Below are 13,352 nucleotides of genomic sequence, written 5' to 3' on the forward strand. Positions count from 1 at the left end.
ATCTGTCTTTCCAGTTTTTTCTTTTCTTTTTGTTTTTTCCAGTTTTTTTCTTTTTAAATAATTTTATTCATTTATTTATATTTAAATAATACCACTGAGCCACCAGGGGAAGCCCCTCCGGTTTCTTTAAAGTCAGTCTCTGACTCAGCCAGGCTTTCAGAGTACTGGCAGTTGGACTGTGGCACATGGTCCTCTCCAGAAATGACTTTTCTGTGTAGATGCACGTTTGTGTGATGCCACCCATATCAGCTATGAGTTTAAGAAACAAAAGGTAAAGACCCTCTGACAAATATAATTTAGCTTATTCTGCTTGATTGTCACTAGTTTCAGTGTACCAATGACACTGTTGGTACGTCTTTGCATTTCAACCGGCTTCCTCCCCGTCTGCACCAACAGGAGCATATCCAGAGGCTGCTGCTGGTCATCACAGTGTTGTCAGTCCCCGTGCTTTTCTTGGGAAAACCACTCTTTCTCCTGTGGCTGCACAGGGGGCGCAAATGTTTTGGGGTCGGCAGGGTAAGTGTGAGTTTGGATGCATGTTTGTTGATGGTGAGCAAAGTGTGTTTTTAGCTGTGGAAAGTTTTGTAAGGAAAACACCTTCCAGGAATGCCAGTGGCTAAGACTCCACGCTTCCTCTGCGGCGGGCATTGGTTCAATCCCATCGGGGAACTAAGGTCCTGCTTGCTGTGCAGTGCAGCAAAAGAAATAAATAAATAGATTTGGAAAAAAAACAGAACACCTTCCATGGGGTCCAGGCTTTGATTTAAAAGCTAAAGCTTCCCTCACTGAGCACTCTGGGGTTGGCTGTTCTGCAGAGGTGTGGTGCCAGGAACCTGCACATCTGGGCATGGGAAACTGGTCCCCCTTTCATGAACCCCAAACCTAACAGGAGCTTGCACTGAAATCTTTCAGTGATGCTGGTCATAACTACAGTGTTTTTCTTCCTTATTCTTGCCTCTTCATTTTTTAAAGTGCTTTTTTAATTTAAGTAACATAATTAAAGGAAATGTGGGAAATACAGAAAATAGTGCCTTGAAGTTTTCCTATACAGTTACAAACAGTGTTAACCATTTGTTGAGTTTCTTTTCAGACTGTTTTCTTGTTTGTCTGTATTTCTTTTTTTAAAAAATTCTGGTGCTGGGGTGGGGGAAGTATTGTGGTAAAATACACGTGATGTAAATCTTCCATCCTCACCGGTTTTAGGTGCACAGTTCAGGGTACCCCTAAAGTACACACTGGCAGTAAGTATCTGGCACTGTGCATACAGCCTCCCGCCTGTCTCCAGAACTCTTCCGTCTAAACTTCCATCTAAACTGAGACTTCACATCCATTAACGCTGATTCCCCATTTCCTCTCCTCCCAGCCCTTGGCAACTACCCTTCTACTTTGTGTGTGTATGAATTTGACTGCTTTAGGTATCTCATACAGGTGGAATCAGGTAATATTCTCCTTCTATTTTAGCATAATGTCCTCAAGATTGATCCATGTTGTAACCTGTGTCTGAATTTCCTTCCTGGGAATTCCCTGGCGGTCCACCAGTTGGGACTCTGTGCTCACTGCTGAGACTTGCCTGGGTACAACCCCTAGATGAGGAACTGAGATCCCACAAACTATGTGGTGCCAAAAATAAAAAAGGAAGAGAAAGAATTTCCGTCCAATTTTTTTCCCCCACTTTTTGACTACACTCCATAGTATGTGGGATCTTTGTTCCCTGACCAGAGATTGAACCTGTACCCCTTGCATTGGAAGATGGAGTCTTAACCACCAGACCACTACGGAGGACCCTTCCTTCCTTTTTAAGGCTGAATAATATTCCATTGTGTGGATAGACTGCATTTTGTTTCTCAGTTCATCCACGAATGGGCACTTGGGTTGTTTTCACCTTTTAGCTGCTGTGAACAATGCTGCTCTGAATGTGGGTATAAAAATATCCATTGGAGTCTTTAGCTTTTAGTTCTTCTGGGTATATACTAGAAATGATCGTTCTTTGTTTAATGTTTTGGGGAGCCACTGAACTGTTCCACAGTGGCTACACCGTTTTACATTCCCATCAGCAATGCACAAGAGTTCTTCCACACCCTAATCAACGCTTACGTATTCTGTTTTTTAACAACCGCCATCCTAGTGGGTATAATATGCTCATTTTCTTTTAAAAGGCTTTTTATTCCTGAAGAGCGGAGTCTTTAACAGAGTTGAAGGGGTTCTAACTTTGATGTTGTCACAACCTTGTGATTTTAAAGGCACTGACTCTGCTTTCTTTGGGTTGTTTTTAGAGTGGCTACACACTTGTAAGGAAAGATAGCGAGGAAGAAGTTTCTTTGCTGGGAGGCCAAGACATAGAAGAGGGGAACAACCAAATGGAAGATGGATGTAGAGAAGTGATGTGTGAAGAGGTAACCTTTTCAGTTACTGTTGTTGATGTGAGGAGCCAGACTTGCACGGAGATGATCGTCACAACGAGAGTGATAAGAATAACCTTTTTTTTATAAATTAATTTTTACTGGAGTCTAGTTGACTTACCATCTGTGCTAATTTCAGGTATACAGCAAAGTGCATCAGTTACACATACACATACCAGTTCAGTTCAGTTGCTCGGTTTTGTCTCTCTGCGACCTCATGGACTGCAGGACGCCAGGCTTCCCTGTCCATCACCAACTCTCAGAGTTGCTCAAACTCGTGTCCATCGAATCAGTGATGCCATCCAACCTCTCATCCTCTGTTGTCCCCTTCTCCTCCTGCCTTCAAGCTCTCCTAGTATCAGGGTCTTTTCCAATGAGTCAGCTCTTTTGCATCAGGTGGCCAAAGTATTGGAGCTTCAGCTTCAGCATCAGTCCTTCCAATGAATATTCGGGACTGATTTCCTTTAGGATGGACTGGTTTGATCTCCTTGCAGTCCAAGGACTCAAGAGTCTTCTCAAACACCACAGTTCAACAGCATTAATTCTTTGGTGCTCAGCTTTCTTTATATGTATCCACTAAGATTCTTTTCCCATATAGGTCATCACAGAGTACTGAGTAGAGTTCCTTGCGGTATACAGGAGGTCCTTATTAGTTGTCTATTTTGTATATAGTAGTGTGAATATGTCAATCCCAATATCCCAGTTTATCCTTTCCCCCACTGTCCCTTGGTAACCATACATTTATTTTCTCTGTGACTCTGTTTCTATTCATTGATAGTAATCATCTTAAACATCAAAATTCAAAGCAAAACAACCGTTCCTCAAAGCTTTCCAAATACTATTCTCTTCGTAGAATTGTCATCATAAGGATTTGGGGTTAACATTTTGTGGTTCTCAGTCTTACAATGGGATTTATAGCATTAACATCACAAATTGTGATATTAAATGACTTAAGGTGCTGTGAACATTGCTTTCAGAAGATTCTCATCTCCATGAGAACTTCTCCATAGTTGTAAGAAAGAGACCCTGTTCACACTGGCTTCAGGGGGATTCTGCTGGCTCAGGTCAGGACAAGGGGAGAGCGGGCCTCAGGCTGGTGGGGCTCTGGATTCCAATCCCAGCAAGTCTAGCTTGGGTTTTCTTTGCAAGTTTGCTTCACATTCTGAAGCCAGTTGGCCCCACGATGCTGGAACTGTAGCCACAGCGAGCACTGGGCTCATTTTCTTCAGTCTTTCAGTCAGAGAAAAGCACTCTTACCGTGAGGAAGAATCCTAAGGAAGTGCTGTGATCGGCCTGGCTGGTGCCACTCGCCATCCCCAAACCAGTGACTGCTGTAGCTGTCTGCACGGGCTGCCACAGCCACACACTCGGGCTTGAACTGAAGAAATTTATTTCTCACGGTTTTGGAGGCCAGATATCCAAGGGCACGGTGTTGGCAGGGTCAGTTTCTTCTGCAGCTGCTCTCTGTGGCTGTGTCCCCACGTGGCCTTATTGCTGTGGGTGCATCTCTGTTGTCTCTTCTTATAAAGACATCAGTCCTACTGGATCAGGCCCCAACCTTAGACCTCATTTAACACTTATCACCTCCTTGAAGGCCCCATCTCCACACATACTCATATTGGGGATTAGGGCTTCAACGTACGACTGCTGGAGGGGACACATTTTAGCTAATAATGACTGGCTGTGGATCCAAACACCCTCTTCCAACAACACAAGAGAAGATTATACACATGGACATCACCAGATGGTCGACACCGAAATTAGATTGATTATATTCTTTGCAGCCAAAGATGGAGAAGCTCTATACAGTCAGCAAAAACAAGACGGGGAGCTCACTGTGGCTCAGATCATAAACTCCTTATTGTCAAATTCAGACTGAAATTGAAGAAAGTGGAGAAAACCACTAGACGATTCAGGTATGACCTAAATCAAATCCCTTATGATTATACAGTGGAAGTGAGAAATAGATTTAAGGGACTAGATCTGATAGATAAGAGTGCCTGATGAACTATGGACGGAGGTTTGTGACATTGTACAGGAGACAGAGATCAAGACCATCCCCATGGAAAAGAAATGCAAAAAAGCAAAATGGCTCTCTGAGGAGGCCTTACAAATAGCTGTGAAAAGAAGAGAAGCAAAAAGCAAAGGAGAAAAGGAAAGATAAAAGCATCTGAATGCAGAGTTCCAAAGGATAGCAAGGAGAGAGAAGAAAGCCTTCCTCAGCGATCAATAGAAATAGAGGAAAGAAATAGAGAAAAAAAAATAGAAGAAATAGAAGGAAATAGAGGAAAACAACAGAATGGGAAAGACTAGAGATCTCTTCAAGAAAATTAGAGATACCAAGGGAACATTTCATGCAAAGACGGGCTCAATAAAGGGCAGAAATGGTATGGACCTAACAGAAGCAGAAAATATTAAAAAGAGGTGGCAAGAATACACAGAAGAACTGTACAAAAAAGATCTTCACGACCCAGATAATCATGATGGTGTTATCACTCACCTAGAGCCAGACATCCTGGAATGTGAAGTCAAGTGGGCCTTAGAAAGCATCACTGTGAACAAAACTAGTGGAGGTGATGGAATTCCAGTTGAGCTATTTCAAATCCTGAAAGATGATGCTGTGAAAGTGGTGCGCTCAATATATCAGCAAATTTGGAAGACTCAGCAGTGGCCACAGGACTGGAAAAGGTCAGTTTTCATTCCAATCCAAAGGAAGGGCAATGCCAAAGAATGCTCAAACTACTGTACAATTGCACTCATCTCACACGCTAGTAAAGTAATGCTCAAAATTCTCCAAGCCAGGCTTCAGTAATATGTGAACTGTGAACTTCCAAATGTTCAAGCTGGTTTTAGAAAAGGCAGAGGAACCAGAGATCAAATTGCCAACATCCGCTGGATCATGGAAAAAGCAAGAGAGTTCCAGAAAAACATCTATTTCTGCTTTATTGACTATGCCAAAGCCTTTGACTGTGTGGATCACAATAGACTGTGGAAAATTCTGAAAGAGATGGTAATACCAGACCACCTGACCTGCCTCTTGAGAAACCTATAAGCAGATCAGGAAGCAACAGTTAGAACTGGACATGGAGCTACAGACTGGTTCCAAATAGGAAACGGAGTATGTCAAGGCTGTATACTGTCACCCTGCTTATTTAACTTATATGCTGAGTACCTCATGAGAAACGCTGGGCTGGAAGAAGCACAAGCTGGAATTGAGATTGTGGGAGAAATATCAATAACCTCAGATATGCAGATGACACCACCCTTATGGCAGAAAGTGAAGAGGAACTCAAAAGCCTCTTGATGAAAGTGAAAGTGGAGAGCGAAAAAGTTTGCTTAAAGCTCAACATTCAGAAAACGAAGATCATGGCATCCGGTCCCATCACTTCATGGGAAATAGATGGGGAAACAGTGGAAACAGTGTCAGACTTTATGTTTTTGGGCTCCAAAATCACTGCAGATGGTGACTACAGCCATGAAACTGAAAGACGCTTCCTCCGTGGAAGGAAAGTTATGACCAACCTAGATAGCATATTGAAAAGCAGAGACATCACTTTGCCAACTAAGGTTCGTCTAGTCAAGGCTATGGTTTTTCCAGTGGTTAGGTGTGGATGTGAGAGTTGGACTGTGAAGAAAGCTGAGCGCCGAAGAATTGATGCTTTTGAACTGTGGTGTTGGAGAAGACTCTTGAGAGTCCCTTGGACTGCAAGGAGATCCAACCAGTCCATTCTGAAGATCAACCCTGGGATTTCTTTGGAAGGAATGATGCTAAAGCTGAGACTCCAGTACTTTGGCCACCTCATGCAAAGAGTTGACTCATTGGAAAAGACTCTGATGCTGGGAGGGATTGGGGGCAGGAGGAGAAGGGGACGACAGAGGATGAGATGGCTGGATGGCATCACGGACTCGATGGACGTGAGTCTGTGAACTCCAGGAGTTGGTGATGGACAGGGAGGCCTGGCGTGCTGTGATTCATGGGGTTGCGAAGAGTCAGACACAAGTGAGTGACTGAACTGAACTGAACTGATGGATCCAGGGTGAGACGGGAGCAGAAGCATCTCCTCCCAGGGAAGGGGAGCACAGTCCTGGCTGACAGAACCAGCGTGTCTGCTGCTCTTGGCTGCTTTATTTTCTTGGAAACTCTTTGGCTGTTCAATGAGGACTAAACAAGATTTTTTTCAGTTAGTCTTTTGTAATTATTATGTAATTTAGTGCTTTAATTTGAGACAATAATTAACTTTCTAAGGTCATGAAAACACAAAAAGCAGACCTGGAAGAACGTGAGAGGCGTCTTGCCCAGTGTTCTAGTCTTTTCACTGGTAGGGACGCTATAGTTTCTTGTTCTCAGACTTGTATTAAGATGCTCTTATTCATTAAACACACATACCTTCACAATATTCTAATCTTGTGGTTGGTGGATGCCTGGTTTTCATGATACGTTTTATAATTACTAAGAGCAGCTCAAGAACCTCATTGGGCTGTCTGAGGGCCATGGCGGTTGTGGCATCAGAGTTCCGGAATTCCGGTCCAGCGCCCTCAGCTCACCTGTGGGGTCACATCCTGGGGACAGGGGAGTGGGAGCTCTGTAGACTGAAAGCTGGGTAGTGGCAGAGCTGTGAGCAGAACTCAGATCTCGTGACTCCCTGTCCCTCACGCTCCAGCATGTCCTCAGCAGCATTCCAGAAGCCAGGCCTGTCACTGTCGTGCATGTCATGTACAGAATCTAACCCACGTTGTGTCATCTCTCGTAGTTTGATTTTGGAGAAATATTAATGACCCAAGTAATTCATTCCATTGAGTACTGTCTGGGATGCATCTCTAACACTGCTTCGTACCTGAGGCTCTGGGCACTCAGTTTGGCTCACGCACGTAAGTTTCTGGTTTGACCTGCAGTTCCCAAACTCTGGGCCAAGACACCCCTCAGCACCTCAGTTAACTTATGGGGGCACTGTGGGACACCAGAAAATTTTGATGGAAAGGGCACTGTCTATGATACTGTGTGAATGGGGACTGTTAGGTTGTTTGGACTTGACTACTTACTGCCCTGGTCTCCTGGGTATTTCTTTTGACTTCAGGGTGCTGTGGGAAAATTCACTGGGACACGAGTTGTTTTCAGGACCAAAAAGGCTTAGGAATCTCTGGCATAAGCATTTTACTCCCTCTGCTCTGACCATTATTATTTTTGTTTTTACTGTTATTTTAATTCAGCCCTCCTTACCAAGTGTGATGGTCTAGTTATGTCAAGCAAGTCCTGAAACAATGCTCATGAATAGTTTTGATTACAGATAGTTCTTCTTTTGCATGCTCTGGTGATGCATGGATTTCAGTTACCTCCATTTACTTAAGTCTCACCAGCCACCCAAAAACACGGTTGAAATTTCAGTTTCTACGATAAAATCTGAGTATATGGGTACAGAGCGCAGGCTCCACTGCTGGCCTTTTAGCCTACAAGTCACTGCGTAAATAATACACACGCACTTCATGAGCAGAAACCAGCGACATCACTTTTTCAGAGCCTGTTGTGACTGGTCCTTGTTTCTTCATTTCCTTATGCATTTATAAACAAGAATAAGAGAGTTTTCATGTTTTGATAATTTTGAAAGGTCCCAGAACAACTGTCATTTTCCCCATTGGTCCCTGAACCTGCTGCTCAGTTTGTGCCCAGACAGCAAAGCGCATGGTGGGGTTGCCTCCTGTGGGCCAGTGGTAAACTCACCTGGCATCTAAAAATGGATCCCTGAACTGAGGGAATTGGCCAACAAAGATGAAAAAATGCACCAGAGAAACAAACAGTGATATGTTGGAAGTGAAATGCAAACAGAATGTAACAGGAGTTTAGGAGAAAGAGCTGATGTGGGGGTGTGCCACTGCTGCTGTTCGAGAGGTGAAATTTGCAGCAGGGGAACTTAGTAACGCACGGAAGATGCCGGCGTCCCAGCCGTGATGCCGCAGAAGCTCCAGGAGGTAGTTCAGGACTTGGAAGGTGCAAAGCACACTGTAGAAGCTGATCCAAACTTGGAAAGAGTAGACAGCATGCTAGGTATTAGGGAGAAGGCTTGCTCTGTGTCTAGGTGCCTGGCTTTCCCAGGTCACGTGAGAAGGCTGTTCAAATCACCCTTGATAAGTTCTTACCAAATCCTCCCAACAATTTAATACTCAGTGTTTCTAACGTTTAAAAGATAGATTCGCTCTCTTTTTTTCATTTCCTTATGCATTTATAACCAAGAATAAGAGAGTGTTTTAATGTTTTGACAGTAATTTTGAAAGGTCCCGGAACAACTGTCATTTTCCCCGTTGACCATTAAGGATGCTTTCGCTGGTCACTGTTCTGCCCCTGCTCCGTTGTGCAAAGACTATCTGTACTTGTGAAAAATCACCAGGTGATAGAGGTGTTCTTTTGCTGGTTGGTACACTGATATTTTTATAAGCATAGCCGCAAGTTGAGACTTTTCTGGTTGGAGGGGATGCTGTGGTCCACCATCTTCTACTGCAGAGGAGGAGAATAAGGCCCAGTGAGGTTCGGTGCTGGCGCTAGATCACCCGCCTGATCAGTTAGTGGCTGAGTCAGGACTGATGCCCAGCTTGCCACTGCCTGATCCAGGGCTGCGCTGGGACCGAGCCAGCCAGACCCCCATCTGGGTCAAGATCTCTCCTTGGCAGGCAGGCAGACCTCTGATTTCTCTGGAATGTCAAGTCATCTACATTTGAGATGATTAAGTTGCTCAAGTAATTTTTACATGAGGAGCAGATTATATCTTTTATGGGTGTGTGTTTATTTTAGAGAGAACAATTCAAAATTTCTCAGAAGGAAACTCAGTCTAGCTAGCTAATGGAAGTGACTCACTGAAGGCCAGCAGAGGTTAACCCTGCGGAATGCTTCCCATGCAGAGTTGTCCGAGGTCCTGTGGGCCATGCTGATGCACGTCGGCCTCCGGGTAGACACAACCTACGGGGTCTTGGTGCTGCTCCCGGTGATCGCCCTCTTTGCAGTATTGACAATCTTCATCCTTTTGATCATGGAAGGGCTTTCTGCATTTCTTCACGCCATCCGCCTCCACTGGTGAGTTTGGAATTGAGCTTCAGAACTGTTATTTAAGGCAGTAACACCACCCCCCCCAATATATATACACATAAAACATTTCCAGTAATATGTGTACATACATTATTTAGGCTAGTTCTTTCCTTCCCAGTATTGAGATCTGTATTCTGATCCCCTGAGTTAAAATTCTATTTTGTTTCTGAACTATTGTCCCTGACATGTAAAAAGCAAGTTTATACTTGATGAATAATTATGTGTATTTAATATTTTCAACTTATTTTGGGTCTGACAAGTTACTTTATCTCATTGTAAGCCATATTTCTTAATGTTTTACAGTATATATCAGATTACTTGTCTGTGTGTGCAGTTATGAGGAGAGAGAGGTTCCTGATTCTTGTGTGAATGTCCATAGAGTGGGAGGTAACGTGAGGTGTCAGCATTTCCTTCATGAGAAAGCCAACAAAGGGTCAGTGTGTGTGTGTGTTTTACCTCAGTAAAAGTATTTGTGCCAAGAGCATATATGGAATGAAGCACGTTTGGAAGTACAGGAACTTTTTTTTAACTTAGTAAATGTTGTTTTAAGAAATGTAGGAAATGTTATTCAGAATCTTTCATTAATGCGTATTTTTTTTTTTTTAGGGTAGAATTTCAGAACAAATTCTACGTTGGTGCAGGCACCAAATTTGTTCCTTTCTCATTCAGATTACTTTCTTCAAAGTTCAGTGATGACCTGGCGTGATCATATTGAAGTATCCAACAAGCTTTCAGATTTATGGAGAATTATCATGTTGTAGAATTCCTTATGTTAAATTGATGATAGGAAAAATTCCATCTTCATCGATTGCCTTATGAGATAGCCAAATCTGTAAGATATACCTCTTCCTCATATGTTAAGTATTTTGTAAACTTTCTCAATTTCAGATATATAAATTTCTTTCAGTTTTTATGATGAGCAAATGTAAGTTCATGCAAAAGTTATGTTATGGTTGTTTTTAAAAATTTAGGCGTGGGAGAGAGAAGCCAATTTTGAATGGCAAATTGAAAATAGTCTTAGATATTTGATTCCTTTTCATTTTATTGAAAAAAAAAAAAAAAAAAAAAAGCTAGAGTTATTCTGTCACCTGAAGTTGTCAGATAATATTTTCCAACAGCTGAAGCTAAGTAGTTTTAAAAAAATTTAATGACGGATAATCAAAAGATTCACATTTATTATATTTTGCTTAATTAAAAGTATGCAAACTTTTTCATTGTATGCTATCTAGAATTACAAGTAGAATTATTTGTACAGTTTTGTCTTGTTTTAATAATTGGAGAAAATGGGATAAAATAACATGCAACAAAATGTTTATCCCACTTGTATATTTTTTTAAAGACTTTTATCCTGTTATCCTTACATAAAACCAATTATGATAATTGTATATTTGAGAAGATAAACTGTGTACTGAGCCTTAAAATCCAGTGTGACTTTAGAAGACATAATATGGATATGATTTGAATTTAGTTGGCTGATGTTCCTGAACCAAAAAGGGTTTATACTGAGTGAAGAAGGAAAGGTAAAAAGTAGTATTTTGTATATTTTTATAATAAAATATAAATTAAGATATTTTACCATGAAGAGGGCACACCTGTCCTTGAGAACAGTATAATTATAATTCAGACTAATTCTAAATAAATGTGTGATAAAGGCACTTAAACTTTTTAAAACTAGTAAGATCAGTTGAAAACCAATTCTTACTAAGCCATTGTGTATAATCTTCAGTTTAAATTCATCTTTTCACTTGACATTTGAGTCAGTCCAGTTGAACATTTTGATCTGTCCTGTATTCTTATGTTATGTTCATTTTTCATATTTTACTGTAACGGGTTTTAGATATTTATTTTCAAAAAGAAACCTGTAGTGTTTCCCTTTCTTAACATTTTGAGTAATTCACATGAAGAGACCTGCTTGTCTCCTTCACCCTCGCTGGTAGGAGTTTGGAACTTTCATTACAAGCTAAAATCATGGTGGCCCTGAATTTTAGTGTATGTTTTCAGGTGATTTCAAGGCCTGTTTGCTGAGGGGCATGAACCGAACATCATGACGTAACTGACTCTAACATTAAACCTTCTTAATTGTAGTCAAGATTCCACGCTACTCCTCCATGAGATGTTGTCCCTCATCTTAAAATATCAAACAAAATGATGCTGTTGAAACTTAAAAATGATTCTGCTCTCAATGTTAAGTTTCCCCAGAAAGATACAAGGTTGGACACTTCTGGTGGGTGAATACAAAATATGGTTAATGCCTTGCAGGCTCAGACATGTCCCTCACAAGTTCTTAATTTTTATTATTTAACTGCAAGGGTTTATTGTAATAAGATAACTAATTCATTTTTAGGAAACCAACAATTCCAGGGCACTGTTGACTGACTAGTAAACAGGAAACCTACAGGATCTGCCAGAATTCTTTTCCACCCGCCACTGGCAGTTGTCAGGGGGACCACTTTACCTTTATCAGGGCATAGAACAGAGAGTGAAGAGTCACTTTTCAGTTGAAACCTATGTAGTAGTTCTGTAGAATTTAATTGTATTATTAAACACAAATTATTAGTTCTAATTTTTGTGAAAGAACTCTCAAGAGTTTGATGACATCTTGTAGGCTTCAGGGTAAATTTTCTTTCTTTATATAGTTATTGGTTCTAATGTCACGTGACCAGAGCTGTTGCTCTGTTTTGTTTGCAAGTGATTTGGTAGAAGTATTATGTATATGGTTGTTAAGAAGTAACTTTGTTCCTGTGATAGCAAACTTCCAGAGGAAAAACAGTCAATTGTCTGGATGATGCTAAGTATCTGTTTATTTCGCTAACTTGAAATGTCACTACTGCCACATTCTCCACTTTCCATTCAGCTGTTCATTCTAAAATAAAAATCCAAAGGATTTCTTCAGTAAAATAGAGGTTGATTTTGCCCTGCAAGGATGAAGAGGGTCCTTGCAGTGGTGTGATTGTGCTGAATCAAGGAGTGCAGAGAGGGGTTGGAGGTCATGCTGAGCCTTGGACTGGCCATTCATCATGGGTGGGACTTTGAGGGGACTCACCTTTCACTGAAAGCTCCTCGGTCCTCATTTATGGAATGAGTATTTTATAACAACACTCTGATCCCACTTTTCATTCTGCAGTAGTTTAATAAGGCATAGATTGTGTATAGCATTAGGTAACTTTTATGTCTACGAATTAAAAATTGAGACACTTTAGGGCCTGAATCATTTTGGAAAAGAGAAATAACAGCATCAGCTGTTCCTCAGTCTGCATTTACAAACAACCTTATTAAAGTTAAAGCCAGGTTTGCTTGCTTGCCATCTGGTGTATCTTCAGCAAATCTTAGTTCAAGATGATGAAAATAAGACAGTTTGGAGTGACAATTTTTCAACACCCAGGCTGAACTTTGGTTGAGAATTTTAATACTTAGAACATTCCACTTGTTCCTTCATGGGAAAATCCAGTAAGAAGGCTAGATTCAGCCCAATTCTGAATCTAGGGGCTCAATTCTGTGAGGGGAAAGGACTGAACAAGTTAAAAGATCCACAAATGCATGAAAGGACGAATTTGCATCTTCCTATCAGTATTCAACTTCCCTTTACTAATGAAAAATAAATATATCTATTTTTGAGACGACGGGTGTTTTGCTTTATTATGCTTTGGCTTGACTACAAAGCCTTTGATCCTGTAGCCAGTTTCCCTTCTTGGGGCTACCCGCTCCCTGATCCTGGTACACCGGAAGGAACTTGCCCCTTCTTGGAAATCTTCGCTATGTATTTGCTCTTCTGACGCCCTTTGATCCAGAGTGACCGAGGGCTCAGACTGAAGTCCTTTTGCCTGGCGTCCAGTTTTGCCTCTACCACCTCCGAGATGCCGAGGCCATCTCTGTCACCTGTT

The 13,352-nt window shown here is 41.6% G+C and overlaps 1 protein-coding gene across 1 annotated transcript in view; it reads left to right on the plus strand.

The window, feature by feature from the left end:
* Nucleotides 1-13,088, plus strand: part of ATP6V0A2 (ATPase H+ transporting V0 subunit a2) — a 44,012-nt gene extending 30,924 nt beyond the window's left edge. Inside the window, exons 16-20 of the mRNA XM_018061368.1 lie at nt 397-516; nt 2,274-2,393; nt 7,151-7,268; nt 9,288-9,459; nt 10,078-13,088. Of these exons, the coding sequence (XP_017916857.1) occupies nt 397-516; nt 2,274-2,393; nt 7,151-7,268; nt 9,288-9,459; nt 10,078-10,177 (630 nt within the window). The 3' untranslated portion in view covers nt 10,178-13,088. The remainder of the gene's footprint in view (nt 1-396; nt 517-2,273; nt 2,394-7,150; nt 7,269-9,287; nt 9,460-10,077) is intronic.

This window comes from Capra hircus, chromosome 17, assembly GCF_001704415.2.
Source record: "Capra hircus breed San Clemente chromosome 17, ASM170441v1, whole genome shotgun sequence".
Lineage (NCBI taxonomy): Eukaryota > Metazoa > Chordata > Mammalia > Artiodactyla > Bovidae > Capra > Capra hircus.